Below are 23475 nucleotides of genomic sequence, written 5' to 3'. Positions count from 1 at the left end.
TCTGTTCTAAACTAATGCTCAGCGTGATCTTAGGGAGAAATGTGCAATTGGAGGTGCCTTCTTTAGGGTATAACAAAGCCAAAACCTTGAACACTTCTGGTCATTAAAGATCACATAGGGCCTGATCCAAACCTCAATGAAGTCAATGGGACTGTTTCTACTGACTTCAGTAGTCTTTGGCACTATATTAGCGCTGGAGTTATGAACAAATTTTAATTGAGCAACTGCATTCTTCACGCCCTGATTTCCTTCTGTATTTTCATTCGGAGAAGGTATTCTCCGCTTTCTGTCATAAACCATGTAGTGTTTAAGGTTTGGATCTTCCACCCCAGGAATGGCTGCATTTCAGTGGCAGGTAAAGTAATATCTTCTCCCACTGAATTTAACGACAAAAGTACTACAGACTTCAGGGGAAGCAGGACTGGGTCATTCTGCTTGTAATGAGCTTGTAAAATCTGCAGAATGCACTGGATTTCCTGGATGGCAGGTACTTTATAAATGCACTAGCATTATCAGATTTTTGTATAAACATAGGACTTATGGTTCCAAAACTGTAAATCCAGCACCTTTTGTGACACTAAGTTACTTAATATTTTAAAATACTATTTAAATTAAAATTATACCTCAAACCAACCTAGATCACACCAAAAGAAATGGTTATTTACAGTAACTGTGGTTTTTCGAGATGTGATGCAGATGTTTATTCCACTTAGGTGCGTGCACGCCTAGTACGCTGGAGCTGGAGACCTTTGCCTAGCAGTACCTGTAGAGGGGCGGCGCTTATGCCTTGTGGCTCCTCCTCTGGCTATATGAGGCAGTGCTACCCCAACTCTCCTCACTTCCTCTGCACTGAAAGCCCATTAGAGGAGACTCCGATGCAGAGGAGACAGGTCATTGAACACACATCTGCATCACATCTCGAAGAACCACAGTTATAGTAAGTAACTACTTTTTCTTCCAATAGATGCAGACGTATATTCCACTTACGTGACTCACAAGCAATACCCCAATCTGGAGGTGGAGCTTGAAGTCTATTGGAATAGAGATTGCAGGACTGCCCTTCCAGAGCAGGCACAAGCCTCGGAAGATGCAGTAATAGCATAATGGTCCATAAATGTACATATAGATGACTACATGGCCATCTATCTATACACATTGCAAGAAACCATGCAAATGTCCAGTATGGAAATGCCGCTGAGGAACACTATCAACATCGCTTGTGCCCTTCCGGAGTGAGCCTGTATTAGCTGAGAGGTGTAGCTGAAGCTCTCTCATGCGCAACCTTGGCAAGATGTTGTCCATCCAGACATGGTCTGTGCAGAAACCACTTGTCCCATCATACGCAGTCTGCATATGACGTGAATAGGCAAGGTGAAACACAAAATGGTTTATTCCTGTCTAGGTAAAAGGTTAGATATCGCCTGACATCCAGGATATGGAGATGCTGTTCCTCTGGGGAAGACTGTGACTTAAAGAAAAACACATATAAATACACCACCTTATTCAGATGAAACAGAGACCACCGTGAACAAAAACTTTGGGTGTGGTTGCAGCATCACCTTGTGCTTGGAGAATTGAGTATAAGGCAGCTCAGCCATGAGGACCTGCAACTCTCACAGCCTCCTTGCAGATATGACAGCTATCATGAATTCAGGTTTCTAAGACAGGATGGGCAGGAGACAGGATGCAAGGGATTCAAATGGAGGGCCCATTAGAACAGCTAGAACTAAGTTTAGGTCCCAAATAGGAACTGGATTTTGGACTGGAGGATGTAAGTGGAGAAGCCATTTCAGAAATCTTGTCACCATGGCACTGGAAAAAATTGAATTCAATTTTTATTGATGAAGTCCCTATTCATCCCCCTCTGAATAGGGTGATGAAACACTGATATTGCTGCCAAACGCATTGTTAGTGAACTGAGCACAAGGCCGGATTTCTGAAGGTGTAACAGCTACTTCAAGATGTCCTGGATGGAAGCCCCTGTCAGTTGGTCCCACGGGCTAAGGGCCACACTGAGAACCTCTTCCATTTTGCTAAATAGGCCATCCTAGAGGAGGACTTTCTACTGCTGAGCAGGAGTTATTGGATAGCCTCCAAGCAGGGCTCTTCATTTAGCCATGCAGCAGCCATGCCATAAGGTGCAGGGAGCTGATCACAGGACAGAGGGTGTGGCTGTGGTTTTGAGTGAGCAGGTTGGGATAGCAGGGAAGCAATATGGGAGGTTGAATTGACAGAGCAAGGAGACCTGAGAACTAGCACTGTCTCAGCCATGCTGGAGCAGTGAGGATAAGTTTGGTCTGAAGTTCCAACTCATTGATATGGTATGACCTGTTCCGACCACAGGTTCTGCACCCTCAATGAGTCCAGATGCACCCTTCATGCTATAAAGGAAGCATCAGTAACCACTGACTTGGTTGGAGAGGGCCAAACGAAGGGGACTCCTTGGCACACACTGTGTGGGGACTCCCACCAGTGCAAGGAATCCAGGACTGGTGGAGGAAAGTGAACCAATCTGTCCAGAGAATGCAGGGCAGGGCAGAAGACTATCCTGAGCCACAGCTGAAGAGGGTGACAGTGCAGCCTGGCAAGCAGACATGTGACCTGACAGGCTCCGACACACATGGACTGTCGTGGAGGGCTGAGATTGCAGACAGACAGAGCCGTTGAATTGCCTGGAAGTGGTCAGTCGGCAGGAATGTCCTCAACCTCGTGGAATCTAACAGGGTCCCAATAAACTCAATTTTTTGAGTGGGAGCCAATGTTGACTTTGTGGTGTTTAAAATGAGTCCCAGAGGATTGAGCAAATGCAATGTGATGTAGACGTAGGCAAGAATCTCCTCTCTGGAGCCACCCTTCAGTAACAAGTCCTCAGGGTAGGGAAGATGCGGATTCCTTTCTTCCTGAGATACGCCATGACCACAGTCATGCCTTTGGTGAAGACCTGAGAGGCAGAAGAAGTGGGAGTCTCCTACCAGAAATCCAAAAGAAACTTCTTGTGGCTTGATAGAATCGCCACATGAAAGCAAGTATCCTGAAGATCCAGAGCAGCAAACCAGTCACTCTGAGACAGCACAGAAAGAATAGCTGATAGAGTGACCATGCAGAATCTCATGTGCTTGATTAATTTGTTGAGGCCATGAAGATCAAGAATGGGTCTCATCCCACCCTTGGATTTCAGTATCAGGAAGTACCAGGAGTAAAAACCATGGTCCTGGTGTGCCAGTGGAACATCCTCCACTGCTTCCAACATCAATAAAGAACTAACCTGCTCTATGAGCAGTGTCTCTTAAGAGGGGTCCCTGAAAAGGAATATGGAGGAGAGGTGGGGAGGGGGCATGGAGAGGAACTGGATCACATAGCCCAATCTGACAACCCAGTTGTCAGAGGTAATTTAATCTCAAGCACTATAGAAATGGGCCAGCCTGTCTCCAAAGGGACAGGTGGATGGAGAGGGTGGAGTAATGATTGGACCAGTGCCAGCACCGATGGAGGGTGTGTGGAGTGTCTGAGCCTAAGCCTCACTGCTTCATCTTGTGGGAGCTAACCCTCTTTCTAGGACAGCCCCATTGTTTCAGGGAGAGAAAGTTTGCACAAAGGAATGTTGTAGGTGATATTGTTGCTGTTGCCTATAGTGGGGTCTTTGCATGAAGGCATGTACACTCCCAAGGACCTCAAGGTAGCTCTGGGATCCTTAACGCAGTGCAAAGTGTCATCAGTCCTGTCCAAGAACAAGACTTGTCCATCAAAGGGAAAGTCCTTGATGGCCTATTGGACATCCAAAGCAATCCCAGAGTTTTGCAGCCAAGAAGCCCTCCCCATAGTTACCGCCGAGGCTCAGACCCTGGCTGAGATGTCCGCAATGTCAAGGGTGGACTGCAGGAATGTTTTGGCCACCAAGCAGCCTTTCACAATAAATGCCTGATGCGAGGTTTAGGGCAACTGGTCTTCAAATTTAGACATGGCTGATCAATTGAGGAAATCATACTTGGATAGCAAAGCTTGTTAATTTGTGATCTTCATCTGCAGGGATAATGAGGGTATAGTTCTTCCTCTCCAGAAGATCCAACCACTTGGCATCTGTCCTTGATGGTAGACATAAACCTATATTGGTTCACTGGTGGCCCTCTCAGCTTGTCAGGTGGTGCAAAGCGAGAAGATTATGACCCTGAATCAGAAGGACCCTGGGATCATGGGGATATGGGCAGAGCGACGCACAAGAGAGCCAATAGGCGGTCCGATTCATCCATAGCCCAGAATGAGGCAGGAATTGGTGCCCCCAGTGAAGGCGGTACCGTCAGTACTGAACATGATTGTGCCGCAGGCAGCGTCGGTCCCAGCACAAACAGCAGTCCCAGAGCACCCAAGTGTGTCAACATCAAGAGTGGCAAAAGGTGACATGGGAGCATTTGTAGCGTTGAATGCAGCAGAGCTGAAGAAGGTCCAAATGCTGAAATACCCATACCGATCCCAATACTGGCTCCATTTGCACCACAGGAGGGGAAGTGTCTGGATGTGGTGCCAACAGACATGAGGGTTCAGTGACTCACTCCAGTGGAGGGGCTATAGATGGCACAGCTCTGGGAAAGTCCTGGACCAATGGTGAGATCAGGGCCAAAATGCAGAGGAGTCTGGGCTATTTGGTACGCTGATGACATGGACACAGTCAGTACCAGCATCTCTCTTGTTGTACTGGACTCAAAGGATGCCTGGAGGTTGGAACCAGAATTCCCCAGTACAAGTGCTCTTCCCACTTGGTACTGGGGAAGGATCAGCGGTACCCACGCCATTCCCGCGTGCCAGAACTGGTGCTGGGCTGGGTGGTCCATGCTTTTCCTGAAGGGGGCAGAGGAGTCACCCCATGACCTGGGGTGGTCCCAATTGGTCTTAGGAGACCTCTTCACCACCTGCTCTCCAGCAACAGCAAACAACTCCTCTGCCTCTTTGGTGAGGTAACAGCTCTCTCTGAGCCCGAGGGCGATCTGTGGTCCAAGGAAGGCCGCAATGCTGGATAAGGCTGTGTGGCCTGTTCAAGCAGGTGCTGCTTGCCGTGAAGGTCCTGTGTCACGAGTCCACTTTTTTAACAATCCACAGTTCCAACAACACTTAAGGTGGGCCTCACCAAGACAAAGCAAGCACTGGTGGCGATTGCCCCTCCATATGAAGGACAATGTTTAAATCCCGATAAGGTCATCACCGGGTCACTAACTAACTATACACAATAAACAAGGAAAAAGTTTAAATAAATGCTTAAAATAGTATTTAATGCAGAATAGTTATGGAAGATAGAGATAATTAGAGATGGGCCCCAAACCAAAATCCTAGGCCTGAATGCTCCCAGACTTCAGGGGCGGAGTTCTGAAATCTAGATCCAAATTTCACAAATGGTCCGCACTGCTAAAATGGGCCAAACCAAAGTCCCAGATGAAATCGCCCCCAAACTCCTAGGTGTTCAAAGTCCAGACTCAGATTTTGTGGTTTGGGCCCCTCTTTACAGGTGATGATGTTGAAAATGTGGTGATACCATTTATTCACTCAAGAAGATCATCTCAGGATTAAAGGTATGAAGAATACGGAATAAAAATTCCTCTGGATTACTGAATTTCAAAGATTTTTCAGAGATAAAGAAATTATTTCAGAGATAGAAAATATACAGAGATAGAAAATGGTCCTTCAGGTAAAATAGAGGTCACTGCAGATGGATGACTATAATATAGATCACATACTGTTGCAAGCTAATTGTAATAGGCCTGGAACTATAGCGAAGAGAAGAAACCCACATTAGGCATGCACACTACCATTAGAGTTTGAACAGAGAATGGCAGAGCATTATGTAACTTGCCCAGCAGCACATATGAGAGCAGTATCGCTGTAAAATTATCACTCCAATTAAACAAATCAGCCATCCTAGTGCATAATTAGTTACAGGCTACTATGTAGAGCTAACCTAAATATATCATTTAAACATTTGCAAAGAGCTAGTGCTTAATTGTGGTCTTTGCTACCCATCCTTTGTATGGGGTGAGAAGATGCACCATACAAATGACTGTTGCTAGAGGTATAAAGGCAAGGAGCCTCTGAAGATGCTGAATGAGCTCATGCTGCTGAGACTGGTTTTTGTTTGTTTGTTGTTTAACCTGAAACCAAGCACCAGCAGGAGGACTAAATATTACAGAGCTGAAAATTGGCTTCCCTGATTGAAGACAGGATAATTTGTGAAACGCATGCTTCCATTTATGGAAGAGATTGTTTACAGAAACTGATCTAAACTTACAGAAATGCCTCCAAGTTCCATGCAAGTTGCTGCACCCTGTACTTTGAGATTATGTGGCTGCACAAATGGCCACCTAATCATCTTTTTACCTTGCATATGGCACAATTCTGCTTACATCACAGAATCACAGGACTGGAAGGGAGGTCCTCGAGAAGTCTTCTAGTCCAGTCCCTTGCATCATGTAACTGCCATTTTGCTGTCGCTGCCATTAGTGCTCCACTAGCTATTTTGTCTGCCTTTTCCCCTTTCTGTTGGATTGTCCTCTATTACCCCACAAGGGGGAATTCAGTGTATCTGGCCCCGGATGCTTTTAAAAGGGTGAAGACAGAGAGATGCAGTATGTGGGTATTAGTTTTTTTTCTCAAGTTAAGACCCCTCTTACAACTGTTCTTTGATGCCTACAAAAAACTTGATAATGGTTATGCTGCTGGTGCACTGAGACCACGGCCTACCATACTGACCAATATTGTCTCATTGTTTCTTTGTATTCATCAGTCATCTGTCTGTATCTATCTGTTGTCTCCTTTTATACTTTGATTGTAAGGTCTGTGGGGTAGGGGGCTGTCTTTTTGTTCTGTTTGTACAGTACCTAGCAAAATGGGGTCCTGGCCCATGACTGCTATTATTTCATTAGAAAGTGACACCTCTGTTTGCTAGCTTAGTGTCAGTGCTGTATGTACCAAACTACTGTGAGGGCCATACATGGTGCATACAGCCATATATCTGGGATTATGTTAAATTATGCAAAATATCTCAAATCAGGATTTTACTTGATGTTTGATCCCCTTCCCCATACAAATGATCCACACCTGTTCAAATTTGGTACATAGTCTATAATCTAAAGTCAGTGCACAGGGTGCAAATCATTAAATAGTACAGGGATGGGAGAACGGTACCATAACAAAATTCAGCTTAAGGAGCAAGTTATTCCTCTCAGCAGCATTTCATGCCAAAAAATGAACAGCGGCCAAACCGGCCTCTTTGTCTATCGAAGTGGAGAAGGCAAAAACATCTGTCAGTTCTTCTATGGTTTCATTAATCTTTCTCTGTGGGACTTCGGTTCCAAGGAAAAGGGTGGAGGGGGGTATTGATGCTGAGAAGCAGCACTGAAACAGGGACCTCTCTGCAGGTGGCACTAGCTTCAGGAGGACACAGAATCTGTGGTTTCCAGGGACCAAAACCCAGGCCAGTTAATGGGACAAACTCCAATTCTTGTGGAATGATGAAGTAAACTCTGCAAGCACAGGTCTATAGAATTTTTAGCTATTATGCATGAATAACTTGCATAGGGGATCATATGGCCCATCAAAGATTAGTTTATGAGGATTATTTAAAATGATTAACAGACAACATTTTACATACATGATATAGAATCTGTAAATTCATGCACCAGTTAGTCTTTAAAATTTACTCTTTTGGAAACTCCACTGCACTTATATAAACTCCTGGTTAGCTATGGCCAAGTGTGAGATCACGAGGCCCCACTGGAGTTTCTTGGTAAAATATGTAAGGCTCTAAATCCCATTTAGAAGAGAGATTCACTACTTCACAGTTTATTCTCAGTGACAACAGGAGGAAGCTTCCTCCAGATTTAGAGTAAACATAAAACAAAATGATATGCTCTAAGTATCCAAGGCCATAACTGGGACCTTAGTGTTGTTCAGAGCAAACTGCGTAACTTGAGACATTGTCCAGGCTGGCAGAGGAGATAGAAACAGATTAGTCCAGCCTGCAGAATCTATTACACTGCCTTGTATTTCCTACTTGATGCAGAATGCTGCTCTTTTGTCTATAATGTGCTCAGAGGAGCTGGAAGGGGAAAAGAAGTCCAAGATAGAAGATATTGAAACCCAATATAGCCTAATGTGTGCATCTGGCACATCCCATTAATGGTGCATGATGAAAAGGAAGTTTATTTGAACCAGCTGACAAAGCTTGTAAAGGTACAGAATTAAAACATGTTTTATTAAGTGAGGAAAATTAGAAAAATATAACTGTATTGAAAGCAGAGCTTGAGGAATTGTCATTTTCCTAACCAGCTTTGTATATGATATTTAACTGCGCATATGCATCTTGCCAATGCTAAACCAATGTATGCCAAAATTCAATTAATAATTTGATTTGTACATTCGGAAGTCATCTTCTGGTTTTGGTGACCCTGCAATCCAATCATGGCCTTTCTTCTGAATCCAAACCCAGTCAGAGTGTATTTTAAAGGGGATTTATGATCAGAGTTGATTTGAATAGGGTTCATAGGTACTTCACCCAGTGAGTATCTATGGACCCCTATGTTGTCTCCCACATCTTGGCATCTTACCTGGATAAGGACGGAAAAGCTGTCTTCCTCAGGAAGTACTTAAGAACATTGTCATTAAACTGAAAGTCTCAGATATATTTTCCAGAATTCAGAGAAGGCAAAATATTTTCTGAAATCTTTGTTCCAAATCTTAGCTCTTAGCTTAGAGGGAAGATAATGATCAAGATAAAGATATGGGTAATTTACCTATTTCTATCAATGAGACAGCTAAGAATTAAGTTTTGCCAATATTTGAACTGGTTAGCTAGAATTAATTAGAATTAACTATAATCTATACTCCTTTATCTCAATCTTTCTTACTCTACATAAAATATAAGCCTCTTTTTAAAAATGGTAAGCATAATAATAAGCAATCATGACAAACTGTAGTTCAAGCACAATATTTTCTCCCCTTTTTGATTATTTAATCTTCTTTAATAAGGGATATTTTAACAATGGGGAAGTTCCAGAAGCCTGGAAGAGAGCTAATCTTGTGCCAATATTTAAAGAAGGGTAAATGGGATGATGCAGGTAATTATAGGCCTGTCAGTCTGACACTGATCCTGGGCAAGATAATGGAGTTGCTGATATGGGATTTGATTAATAAAGAATTAAAGTAGGGTAATATAATTAATGCCAATCAACATAGGTTCATGGAAAATAGATCCTGTCAAACTAAACTGATTTTTTTTTTCATGAGATTACAAGTTTGGTTAATAAAGGTAATAGTGTTGATGTAATATACTTAGACTTCTGTAAGTCTTTTGACTTGATACCACAATGTATTTTGATTAAAAAACTAGGAAGATATAAAATTAACATTGTTGTTTGCAGTAATGTTGTAGTCACACTGGTCTGAGGATGAGAGAGACAATATGGGTGGTGTAATATCTGTGTAGGTCAAAAGCTTGTCTTTTTCACCAACAGAAGTTGGTCTAATAAAAGGTATTACCTCACTCACCTTGTGTGTCTCATAAAAGTAACATGGCATAAATTAATGGATTAAAAGATGGCTAATTGATAGTACTCAACATGTAATTGTAAATCGCCATCAAACAAATGTGTTTCTAGTGGAATCCTGAAGGCACTTGGCCCTATGCTATTCAACATTTGTATTAATGACTGGAAGAAAATAGAACATCATCACTGCTAAAGTTGGCAGATGACACAAAAATTAGCAGAGTGGTAATTAATGAAGAGGATAGGTCAGTGGTACAGAGCAATCTGGATTGCTTGGTAAACTGGGCATATGTAAACAATGTATTTTGATATGGCTAAATGTATACTTCTGGGAACAAAAAATGTAGGCCATACTTACAGGATGGGGGGACTCTATCCTGGGAAGCAATGGTTGTGAAAAAGATTTGGGGGTTGTGGTGGATAATCAGCTGAAGATGAGCTCCACCACTGATAATTTTTCAATCAAGACTGGATGTTTTTCTAAGAGGTATGTGTTATTTTGGGGAAGTTCTATGGCCTGTACTATACAGAAAATCCGACTAGATGATCACAATGGTCCTTTCTGGCCTTGGAATCTAGGAACATCAGCTGGATTCCCCTTCCCTTCTCACTTTCTGTACAGATCTTTTCTAATATGCAGAATTCTGAATTCACCGGGGAGGTGGAGCTAATCAGATACATTTTTTTGTGTTCATGCATATGGAGACTAATGTTAAACCTACTACTGGATTTCACATCAGCATTTGTCGCCAGTTATGACTGAAAGGAGAAATGAAATGAGAGGGACAAATTTAATTTTCACTCTAGTTTAAAAAATGACACTTCACCATAATTGCATTATAAGACACAATAATAAAATGTTCAGGATACTAATGAGCTTAGAGTCACTAAAATATTTATGCAGGCACGAGAACCTAAGCTTGATTTCTTAAACTCAGCTATAAATTAAATTTCGCAGTAGACATTAATCTATTTCCAGAACTACAGTATCTTGTGACTGGTTAGCAAAGTAACTTGCTTTTCTTTTAGCTTGTATCACTGGAATGGAGAGAAAAGAGGCCTAATTACTGAAGATAAGCAATTATATGAGAAGCTCAGCTTCCACTTACGATAAAGAGAAGTTTCTAGTCCTCATGGCTGCAGAGAAAATCTTGGAAAATACAACTCAAGTTCATCCTAAAGGTTCTGAAACCAAAAGGCAACCCCCCTCTCCCTCTAACTTTTTTTTTTCTTTTAAAAATCTTATTATATTTAAAGCACTCTCAGGTTTCGAAGCCTGTATCATGACCTTTGAATATTTGAGGTAGGCAATACTGAAATTTCATTATCTAGATCCGCTTTCCCTTCCAGCCATGCAAGCCCAACAGGCCAAATTCATCCTGGTGTAACTTCAAGGATTAAATTGCAGTCCCACTTTACTGAAAATGAGTAGAGTTACATCAGGGATAAAATTTGGTCTGTTGACCTCAGTGGGATAGCTTGGCTGAAACAAAGCAGAATTTGGTTCCATGTGTGCAGTATCTCTACAAAAATGTCATAATATGTGGAATCAGCAGTTTCAAATTACCCATTCCTGTTTATTCATTCAGTTGTGTTTACAATGAGCAAAAAGCACACAGAGTTCTTCATTTATCATAACTTCCACTAAATTATTGCAGAAAGAACTGACAACTTCCTATCTTTTATGGTCAAGACTTATCTACTAATTTATTTCAATGTAGTCTTTATTTTATTCAGTATTCTTATAACATAAAAACGACAGCCAAGTCATACAAATGTACGGACCTATTTCTCAGTTGCTGTGCACCAAATCTCAAAACTGTAGCATTTTGCAGTGATATAGATACCATATAGGCCCTGCACCTTGTGTTGTAAACAGGGAATGCAGTGAGAGTGTACATACACACACAACTGTATACAACAGATACACATACATTTATATTATATATTTGTGGATACGTGTACATACTCCTACTTGCTACAACGTGTATGTGTATTTTATTATTTTATTGTGTGTACATACACCTCCCTCCCGCCCCCCCCCCACACACAAGTAATGGCTAGGAGCTACGTAACAAACACTATCCTCAACAGACTGATCTGCTTCGTCATGAGTTGGAACTTGGATACAAGGACGACAACGAGTGTTTAGTGGACAAAGGCAATAATTAAGAATTGTGGGTTAAAGGTTCAGAAGCTGTCAATAACACTGAAGGAATGGCAAAATAAGAACAAAATGTTAAGAGACATGCTTACCGCAGTGTCATTGGTGGTAATGTACACCAGCACATCAGAGTTGTTTCTGCCATTAATGTACCGGTAACAGTTCCACACACAGCTAATCAGATAACCCTGCAAAGAGAATGTGCTTGTTATTACATAAAGAAAATAGAAAAAATTATATGGTCTACCACAGTTTTGTGAAAATCCCTGAACTCTGACTGGCTGAGGGAGATCTTTAGCTAATCAGAACATAGGATATACATAATTGCTAAATGTTACATGAGAGAAAGAAAAGACAAGACTACAAAAAAATTAAAATCAGGTGTAAAAACCAATAAAAACTTTACATTAAAAAACAATGTCAGACTTTACATCACTTTACATAAAAGTTACATAATTTTACCAAAAAACTTTACATAAGTGGTCATTTCACAAGAACACTAAAAAATTTGTTTCATGATGAATTTAAAATTATATTGAGAGATTCTTATTCAGAATGAGGCCCAAATTAGTTAACCTTTACAATTGCAAATATAAAGTTGCTATAATATTACAGCTTAAACAATATACTTAATTTAATAGACTAACAGTTTCTATGCGGTTTCAAGTTATTATTATTCTTAGTCACAGATATTTACATTTTTCAGTATAATAAAAGCCTAATATTAACTCACTAACAATTGTATCCTGGTCTAATAAACTTCCTGCTTTTGCCCCTGCAGTTTATTAAAACCAGAATAAGATCATTGCCTTGTAAAGAAGTAGAAGCCTCAAGTTATCTGAATAAAGCAAAATTAAATGATGCTCTAGCGATATTGAAGTATATACTGAGGAATTTGATCTTTCCCCTGATTAAATACTAAGTACTTCAGTAGCTTTGCATGGTTTCACTGTAGGCTTTGTGGTTTCAAAATTCAGATACTATGGTGATGAGTATAAGAGTCTATACAGAACAAAGAATAGGAGCTGGCACACTGTCAGACCAATGGTCCATCTAGTCTAGTGTACTGTCTCCAACAATGGCCAGTACTCTGGGATAGTGTACAGAACAGGGCAACTTTGGGGTGATCCACCCCATCTTCCACTCCTGCTCTCTGGCAGTAAAAGAATTAGGGTTGCCCCAAGTATGGATGCATCAGTGACCATCTTGGCTAATAACCATTGATGGACCTGTCATCCATGAACTTATCTAGTTCTTTTTTTAACCCAGTTATACTTTTGGCCATCACAACATCCCATGGCAATGATTTCCACTGGTTAATTGTGTGTTGGGTGGAAAAATACTTCCTCTTGTTTGTATTAAACCTGCTGCCTATTAGTTTAATTGCATGACTTCTGTTTTTTGTATTTTGGGAAAGGGTAAACAACACTTCTCTCATCACTTTTTCTGTACCATTCATGACTTTTAGACCTCTAAACACTAATTCTTGTTTTATAAAAAAAGTGTTGTCTGTAGAGGCTATTCATTTGGAACTCAATTTTTAAATTCCTGCTGTCAAAATCCAAACACATAGATACCCTTTCTCTTGATTCCATGTTGTTGAACAATACACTAGTTCTTCATGAAATTAAGAGTTTTTGGAATTCTAAGCAAAGCTGTTTTTGACCTGGTGAATAAACACACATTTAAACTTACAGTACATGTTTGACAGTATTCTGCAATGGTGTTAATCACTTACTCAACTCATCCCTGCTAACTTTTACTTGTTTAAAACAGGAGCTGTTTCTCAGTGGGAGAGGCTGACAGGAGTGCCATAATTAAAGGGGCCATCAGCTAGCATACAGCAAGCAATTGGCTGTTGGAATGCTAACCTGCACTCATTTGAGCATACAAGCAGCTGATGTCATTTTACTGGCCAAGAGCTTTGGACACACATTCTTGGCCAGCTAAACATTAGTAATGGAAACTCACTTTGCTGACAGTACACTGAAAGTCCAGCAACTTTCCGTTAGATTTGTTTTTAAGACAGCTGAATATTAGACTGAGTTACTGATCTATTTATGAATTCATTTTTTCCCCCAAAACTTGAACTGAGCTTTGAAATAGAGCTTTAAAAAAATTTCACTAGACTGCATAGTCAATTAATACATTAGTTTCATCTCTGTGGTGACCCATGTGAAAGGAATTCAATTATCTCAATCTAGCCCATCCTTAATGGTATTTATGCACACCACATACCAAAATGCACACATGCATATACACCCAGTCAATAGGAATGGTAATCTTAGCTCAGAAGAGGAACAAGCACCAGGTCACAAGGGTATGGCAGAATAGGATGAAGATGAACGGGAAGAATTGAGTGTGGAAACTTGCACAGGGCTTGATGATTTCCATTTCGAGAACACTAAAATTAATTAAATTTTACCCCTACAAAACCTTAACAAACCCTAAACTAACTTCTATTTGCTCGCCAGCACAGATCACAATAATACCATGCTACTGGGCAGCATAAAAGATCAACAATTCCTATTTCTTAGCTGTTTCAGGGCCATAGAAAGCAATGCAACAGACTCAATGAGCATGTCTGCACAGCCCACGGCAGCGAGTCTCAGAGCCTGGGTTGACAGACTTGGGCTTGGGCTACGGTGCTAAAAAGATAGCTGTGTAGACATTATGGCTGAGGCTGGCACTTGGACTCTGAAGCCCACACCCCAGGCTGAGGCCAAATATCTACACAGCTATTTTCAGTGACATAGCACAAGACCCGGAAACCTGAATCTGTCAACCTGGGCTCTGAAGACTCGTTGCAACAGACTTCCTGTCCCTGAAAGGGCCATTTAATATGGGTGTAGGTAAATACAATCTGCAGTTAAATCTATCTGGTGAGCACAAAACAAATACACACTTTCAGAAAGTAAGGGTGGCCAAACACTCCGTATACAGGAAACCACAAAGCAAAGCTGTGCTGACTGCCAAGGATTAATATGATCCAGCAGTTTGGTTTTACAAGGTTTCAGTTACATTTGACATGGAAAAGGGCTTCATCTGTTGGTCCAAAAACATCCTCGTAATTAAAATTAAAATTTATCTTGAATGAAAGTAACCTCCCATGCTTGAGAGAAGCTCACCACTCCTCACTTTCCCACCCAGAAATGCTGCGGAACTTAACAATTAGAAATCTCATTAAATAAATACAAAGCCTCACCCTGCAAGGCCTCTCCCCACCCTAGAGTTCTCCTTGGGTAAGAAAACAGAGAACAGTTTCATCAGGCCAGGCACAAGAATGTATACATATAACTGACAGGAGTAATCTCTAGTGCTGAGATCAGCTCATCCTGCAAAATGTGCAAAATTGGAATATCTTTTTTGTTGCCACATTTGCAAATAAAACTAGGGCCCAGGCCATGCAGCTGAAGAGCACCCAGTGCACCTGGGGAAGCGGGGTTGCAAAGGTGGCTTTCTGCTACATTGTGCTCACTTGTTCACCTGGGTCAGTAATGCACTGAGCCAGTCCCCCAGTGGAAGTAAAAGCAGTCTGAAGGATTTTCCCAAATGTTCATCATGGCAGCTGGAGATTGCAGGAAGCCTTGGTATTACTCCCTAAGCTAGCTGAGGGAAGGGTGTGTTTTAGGAGCCATGATGCTATGCTGAGTCTATGCCATGGGAGATTCCACGCTTGGGTGAGAGTGCCAGGTTTAAACAATAGTAACATGCGGAGCAACCCAAACAGGCAAGGATCTGGGCTTGGGTCTTCATGAATGATAGTGGTATTCTGTTGTTGTAGTACACTCAAAACATCAAAACTAATGTTTCATCATTAACATATAAATACTAGAGCCAGGTGAAACGTTTGAGACTTTTTTTTTTTTTTTTTGCATACATACATAAATAAAAGCAGATTTGGGTTGACAAACATTTTGGGAATTTATATTGATTTTAGCAAATTGTTTCAGTTAAACAGCTCCCCCTCTAATCAAAAGTTTCGTCATGACATTTCTGAAATGTCAACTTTAGATGTGAAATTTTGTTTCAAAATTTCTTTCAACTTCATTAAGAGTTTTTAAAAAGCTCAATGTTTCGTTTCATGTTGAATGGAATGTTTTATTTGACTCTAAATCCATTTTTTCCCCAATTTTTCAGAACTGCCAGCAAACAGGAAAAATAGATATTTGCACAGTTCTAATAAATACATCTATGGTGCTGGATGCCTTCCCTTGTCCAGATGGCAACTCCTACATTTCGTGGTGTCTATGGCCAGGTCTACACTACAGAACTATCTCGGTAGAACTACATCCCTTAGGGATGTGAAAAATCCACCCCCCAAGCGACGTTGTTATACCGACCTGACCCCCTGTGTAGACAGCACTATGTTGACAGGAGAGCTTCTGCCGTCGACACAGCTATTGCCTCTCGGGGAGGTGGATTAACTACACCAAAGGGAGTTCTCCCATCAATATAGTAGCGTCTACATTTAAGTGCTACCTCAGCACAACTGTATCGGTGCAACTTTGCCAATGCAACATTTCAAGTGTAGACCTGCCTTAAAACTAGTTCTCTGTCTGGAGAGATTCAACATCTGAAATAGTATATTTCTGGTCCATCATATTTTCTTCCTCTTCAGGAGATTCCATTCCAATGTGACACCCATAATATACCCAATAACTATTTGATCAGGGAATCCTGATGAAAACTGAAGGTCAAAAGGACCACTGCTTTGGGGTCATTTTTCCCTCCCATATTAGCAAAGCACAAAAGGAACTATGGTCCCCATTTAGATTTCTCCTTAAAGTAGTTTGCTTTATACAGATTTAAGAACGTCATGCTGTGAAATGTTTTTTTAATTACGTATGTTATTTTGTTTCATAGTTCTTCCTCTAGGAATCACCCTTCCCTGCTGCAATGTTTGCTAGGCTTTGGTGTGCCCCTCTCTACTTTTAACAGTAGAGCTCCAATTCATGAAAGTACTCCACTATTTTTTTTTATGTACACTCCCTTTCTGTTTCAATACATAAATGTGGCACCATCTGTTATGTCTATCAGAGTAATAAATAGTGTGATGCATTTGATACTAGGCAACTTTCTTTTCATTAAGCAGGTTCTGTAAATATGCAGAACAACTCTTTTGCAAACACAAGCAATTCAAATTAAAATGCCAATGCTGATTGGATTTTAGTATATATTTCCACTATCAGTGAGACACATATGCCAGAATGAACATTATTACAAACTCTCAGTTTGCTTAATGCTAGTTCTAGGGGAACCAATCAAATATGAGAAGAAAGGGACATTGATATGCACTGGCACATGACATGCTAAAACAGGAGGATTTTTTTTTTCTTCGCACTATTAATTTCCTTGCATTGTCACTTTTCTATACAGGCCTGTGATTAATCCTTTCAAAAACTTAGAAGCCATATTTATTAAAAGAAATATCAAACACATTTGGGAATGACATGAGTTGATCCCACAGTTTTATAATTTAAGAAAATATCACTATTATCATTTGGCAGGACTATATGTTTGTCACATTTATTCACATAGAACGTACTAATTCAAGTGTTTCAGTGCATGACACTTGCAAAGGTAGCAGATAAGTGATAAATTATGTTTTCAAGTAGCATGTAAAAAGGTGAATGCCACATCCAACAGCATTGTAAGGGTGTTAACTTAGTTCTATATTTTGTTTGTTTTTTTAAAAGCTGCTGCAATTATCTACTATCTCCTTCCTTGCTATTAAATCCATGTTAGTTGTAAGTAATGCCCCAGTGGCCATTCAGCCTTTTCAAGCCAGAAAAATGGGAGGGCTATTCCAAATACCTTCCGTATAGAGAAGATTAATTTTATACACACGTGCTTACCTTGAAGGCCAGGATGATACTTATAAAGAGTAGAATAATCACAACTAGACAGGTAGGATTTACTGCTATAATGTCTTCTTTGTAGGGAAAATTAGCAGGCTACAGAAACAAAAACATAAATAAAACATTATAAGTATCTTGAAACATTAGGGAGTCATTCCTAAGAATCTTTAATTAACAGCTTATGAAAAGGCAGTTAAATCGGATAGCTGTTCTTTGGACCTGTATCTTCGTTTCTGGCACATCTGGATACAATAAGAATTATAACTATAGTGATGGCTTCATACATTGACTTGTCCTGTCTTCTTAAGTAACATGCACATCCTAGTGAAGAAAAAACTGAAGGGCTGTTTTAGGTTTGGGTTTTTTTGTTTTTGTTTTTTTTTTTTTGGGGGGGGGGGGGGAGGAGAAGAGGTCTGGTAGCCCTATAACTAATCCAAAGGCGAATGGACGGGACTTTGGGAAGTTTACAGAATGATAGTCTGTCATCACTGGCAAAGTCAGAGCAAGGTTTGCAACGAATCACCTCACAGTGATAACATCTATTGTCATATGCACAACTCTCCATTGAGTTTAGGCATTTGGTTGGCAACACAACACATGGTCCTGTGGTAAAAGCACAGGCTTTAGGAATGAGGAGAGCTGGGAGCTAGTGCTATCGCAGACTTCCTTTGTGACCTGTGACTTATGCCTCAGGGTATGTCTTCACTGATGGTGGCAAATTTGCTGCCGTCAGATCAATGTATCCAGATCGATTGAGCGGTCAGTGATGACCCGCACAATCGATCCGGAAGTCAACACAATAAAACCACCCCCTCAAGTGGTGTAGCGCTGCATCGACGGGAATGCATTTCCCATTGGCGCAGTTCAGTGAAGACGCTGAGTAGAAGAGGAGTTACGAAGTCAACGGGAGTTACGCAAGCCACTCTAGGTAGCTTGCATAACTCCGGTTGACTGCCACCGAATTTCCAGGTAAATGTAGGCCTGGCCTAGGTTTCCTCATCCATACAATCAGAAAATATACTTCCTACTTCACAGGAAAACTGCTATAAGACTTTATTATTTAACATTTGAAAGGCACTGTAAGATCATTGGACAAAAGAAGCTATAGAGTATTTTTGTTATTTGCTGCACTGATTTAAAATTAAAAAAAAAAGTGGAAACCATGAAAAGTGAGATTATTAAATTGTTCTGAAGCACAGCAATGTGCAACTTGCAATTGGAGTAAGTCTCTACTTATAAATGAAACTTTGCAAAAGAACTTCCCTCTAAGAGGATTTCACTGTAAACCTCATGTACACTACAGTTTTGAATACACTTTCTATTTACATGTTTAATTACTTTAGAAAGACAGCTCTGTCCTTCCTCTGAGGCATTAAATGAACCAAACTCTGTTCTCAGTTACACTGGTGTATATCCAGATGAACTCCTTATTACGTGGAGCAGAATTTAGCTCTGTGTCTGAGGAATTTCTCTTTATGTCAGCTGTTTGTGGGAAGTTTTCTTTATTTAGAATTTCCATGAAATGTTTGTAATACTTAAGATCACCAGATGGTACAACAGATTGGTGACAAGTGTTACATAAGTACATTTTCAGATCCTTGAGATAAGTGTTTTACACTTAATTTCACTTGTTTTACACTTGAAGTGTACATTGAATTTCATGACTAAGGTTTTGGTCACTTTATTTTCATTATAAAATGTCCTGGTTCTTGCAGAAGTCTAGCTAAATCTAAAATTTACTGATTAATTGTCTGCCGAAGAATTTACTTATCAATCTGCTATTTCACACAATATCCTTTTCACAAACACAGTGGACGCAATTACCCAGAGACCTGAAAGAGCTAGAAGTGTGTTGATAACAAACCTGATGAAAAACAAACAAAAACTTTTTAAAAAAAAATGCAGAAACTTAAAGATGTCTTTCCATAGCATACACTCGCTATCTATTGCTGTGGGGTCTTGTACTCTGTTAGATAGTCTAACCTTAAGTCTGTGTTCAACAGCCAGTAAGGAACAGTTACAATAAAACTTCCTGACTATAATTTATTTGCCACTGAACTTGTACTAAAAACCCCCAGAACCAATTTGTAACTGGTATGAAGACTTAGACTGATACTTTTGTCATGTTAGACTCTGATATCAGAGGAACTCTGTCACCGTTCCAAGACTGGGTATGTGTCAAGTCAGTATTTTGTTCAAACCCAAAATGGCATATGTCCAGATTTCAACGGTGCTGGAATTTGTTCCTCTGAAGGAAAGAGAGGGTGAAGAGGTGGGGAAGAGGAAATGACCAATAAAGTTCCTTCTTCTTTAAAGAGCAGGAACACCTGCTAGAGCCATGAACTATTAGTTAGCCAAGTTCATCAGTAGCAGGTGCTATTCATCAGGTCTCGGCTTGACCCTAAGTGTCAGTCAATAGAAATTTCAGAGTTTATGGAAACAACACAGCAAGCTACAATAAGTATAAAATAGGTGATTTTTTGAAAAGTTGATGCTAATGAGACTGCTACAGAATGACAGTCAGGATAATTTCTTCTCAGATGATTTCCCCCCCCCCCCCCCAGTTTTGACTTTAAAGCCTCAGGAGGGACTCCCTTAGGTCTCCTTCCATGGGGGCTCTGCCTTATTCAGTACCTAAATTTGAGATTTATGGCAGCAGTACTGTGCAGTGAGGTCTTTTCCAACACCTCATGATTAGTGTGAAAGCTCAAGCCATGCCCCCACTTGGTGGTCCCGCATGCTGCCCTCTGAGGAAAAGCCTATTTGAAGGCTGACTGACAGCATATGGTCACCAGGGCAACGTGGAAGAAACATTGTGTTGCAACAAGGCTGTGATCTAATTAGTGCCAAGGTCTCTTTGTATGAAAGACAGGCATGGGGAGAGAGTTTATATGCATGTTGAAGGGCATTATTCTCAGCAAGAATCACAGTGAGGCACGTTATACAGGTGATACGGTTAAAGACGATATGTGAATAGAATAGAGGACCATATTTTGGTACACAGTAATGAGACAGAAAGCAGAAACATGATGAAGCTCAAAGAAATTCAGTCTGTCTACTTTGACTAACGTTAGCTTTCCTGTTGTCCACATTGGGATTTCACCATTGCAAGTTCCTTACAAGCATATAGTTTACACCAACACAATGTGATTTGCACTGGCAGAGTAAGCCATACATACGCAAAACGTCTACATTAGGGCTTTACAGTAGTGCAGCTGTACCAGTGACTGAAAACCCAGTATAGAGAAGGCCTGGGACACAAGTTTCAGAACAAGAGCTTGGTGGGTGCACCACTGTTAGGAGCAGAACTCAGGAAAAAAATTGTCAAATATTATACAGGGTTTGATTTGTCTGTGGCAAAAATTAGTTCACAAATGAGTTGACAGCTGAATATTCTATTTGTGAATGAATTAAAATGTGGCTTCTGCAGAAGTGTTTGCATGTTAAACTATAATTAATATTTTATTTACATAGCATCGTCATTGACAGTTCTATATAAATAATGGTTATAATAATAAATGCAGCTTTGGCATATGTAAGCAGTACTCACTTTAAAGATGAAGTTAGGTGATAAGAATATTTTAGGAACTAATGGCTTAATTTTTTTTTTTTTTGGTAAACCACAATTGCAAGAACAACTTCCTTCGCATCTCCCCAAAATCCCTTACATAGCCAAACTTTTATATATGCCCCCAATTTTATAACTCAAGAGCTCCATATTTAAATATGGAGTGAATTCTTATTGAACAGCTACAAACCTTGGAGTAGTGTTTCCCACCCTTTTTGGCTCGAGGGCCACGAATATCATTTTTACAATCCTGAAGAGCCACCAGTTTATCAACTCATAAAAAATGGATTGATGTATACACCATTAAGGACTACAAATCACCACATGTTTAAAATAAACATTTTGGTGCGTCTATGCTCATTTTTACATTCACTATTTCACACCTGCAAATTACTCACAGTATGCTACACACTCACAGACAAAGCACTAAGGCTGCCTCCTTGCTCATCTCCCATACCCCTAGCGGCAGCAGGGAAACCATGTGTCTCGTAGCCTTGTGCATGCCACCTGGGTCCCAAAGCTGTGGCTCCCTTCTGCAGCCAGGGGGATGGGAGATCTCTTTTCCTTCTGGCTCCAGCAGGGACCCCAGCACCTAGGGACCCAGGCAGAGCGCTCTGCTCTCTGCTGTTGCCAGGAGAGGGAAGCGCTGATCTCCCCTCCCTCTGGCTCCAGCAGGGACCCCAGCGCCTATGAATCCAGGTGGAGGGGAGTGCTGATCTCCTGTCCCCTTGGCTGCAGCAAGGAACCTGCACCAGTCTTGTAGTCCCACAGCAACGCGCTCTGCCTGGGTCCTTAGGCTGTGGTTCCTTTCTGCAGCCAGAGAGAGGGGAGCAGTAGGCCTCTCTGAAAGACCCCGTGAGCACTTCTGGTCCCTAGGCCACAGGGTGGGAACCACTGCCTTGGAACATAAAAGTCCATTAGAATTTAACAGAAAACATCCAGCTGTTCTATAGAGATTTTTAAAGTCATGCTATGAATTCAATAAATAATTACATCCCTACTTCAGAATTCTATAGGATGACTAAATAAAAAAAATCTAAGATATTTTCTATTCGATTTATTGGTTTTTAAGAGTAATTTCTATCTATTGATTTCATCCCTATTATATCCTATAGGACTTTCCCATAAGAATTTATAGTAAAGCTGACACAGCCTTAACTGAAGTGTCACAAAGCAACACTGTAATCAGATGCCCAGTGAAGCTATTTAAACACAGTTGGTTTGAAATGTACCATTAAATTAGCTGAAGAACTTTAATATTTCCATATATTAATAAAAACCAAGCTTAAATACTTTTTTTTTCTGAATAACATGTTTCCATGCCTGTGCCTTAATTCGTTATGTATATTGTATCAGACGATAAAAGATTAAGAGTTTAATTTTAAGATTTTAGAAAGCATGTGTATAAAAGCTTTAGTGAGGATAAAGAAAGGGAGTATGCTTTAGATCAAACTACTTTAAATAAATTATTATTACAAGAAACGGTACTATTTGTTTTACAAGCACAATACAAGTACAAATTAAAACATTCTCTATTAAATAGTTACAGTGGTAATGATCAAGTGTGTTTAATGTAGGTTAGAACCATTGGTTTGTGGCTGCCCACCATCAAAAAACATTTCAATCATTAGATTTGTGATTAGACTAACTGCTTATTTTACATAACTCTTTGTTCTGTGATGCTCTTGCAATTTATGGAACATTTAAAATGATGTATTTGCGTGCAAGTACATGTGAATAACAACAGCTTTCCAAAGATACCTGAACTGCTGAGAAGCAGGTTGGAATCAGAAAATTGCAAAGTGAGTGTTTCAAATACATGGTGATGTTAACAAAGGCCCCAGTTTTGTCACTTCTTATGTTGAGTTGTGCCTTATTCCATGCATAGTTCTATGGAAATTAGTTGCAGCACTTCTACAGTAAGGTCCAATTTATAAAATTGGCAGATACATGCCCAAAGCAAACAGATTTAACAATCCTGCATGTTCAGACGAAGCAATGGGAAGAGGTGGCTGGTTTTTGACCTACCACTGACCATTGGCAGCAGAGAATTAGGAGTGCCATTTTAATAATCCCCTTAAGTTGCCGCCAAAAAATTCTATTAACGGATGAGTACATTTTTCCAGATGTGTATTACTAACTGCTCCCTGAGGACAATCCCTGAAAGAGCTTGTGCCTCACACCCCACATTTACAATGACGTACAGGGATAAGTGCCATAAAAATGCCTAGAAGTAAATACACAAACTCTAGTCCTTCACTTTCCTCCCACCCTGAGGTCTTCCAAGGCTTTGGCCTAAGGCACCTGGCCAAGATCCCTTCAGAGTTTATATATTATCTTGAGAGACAGTTCTTA

General features: G+C 40.5%; 1 protein-coding gene across 2 annotated transcripts in view; it reads right to left on the bottom strand.

The window, feature by feature from the left end:
* Positions 1-23475, bottom strand: part of LAPTM4B (lysosomal protein transmembrane 4 beta) — an 86442-nt gene that overhangs the window by 16678 nt on the left and 46289 nt on the right. For both annotated transcript variants that reach the window (XM_067536975.1, XM_067536964.1), the window contains exons 5-6: positions 17550-17648; positions 11784-11879 (exon numbers count right to left, since the gene is read on the bottom strand). In XM_067536975.1, the coding sequence (XP_067393076.1) occupies positions 11784-11879; positions 17550-17648 (195 nt within the window). The remainder of the gene's footprint in view (positions 1-11783; positions 11880-17549; positions 17649-23475) is intronic.

The sequence above is a fragment of the Emydura macquarii genome, unplaced genomic scaffold (assembly GCF_026122565.2).
Source record: "Emydura macquarii macquarii isolate MOO-44397 ecotype Brisbane River unplaced genomic scaffold, CSIRO-AGI_Emac_v2 contig_383, whole genome shotgun sequence".
NCBI lineage: Eukaryota > Metazoa > Chordata > Testudines > Chelidae > Emydura > Emydura macquarii.
Note: the sequence above shows the minus strand (reverse complement) of the source record. Positions and strands in the feature narration are given on the sequence as shown.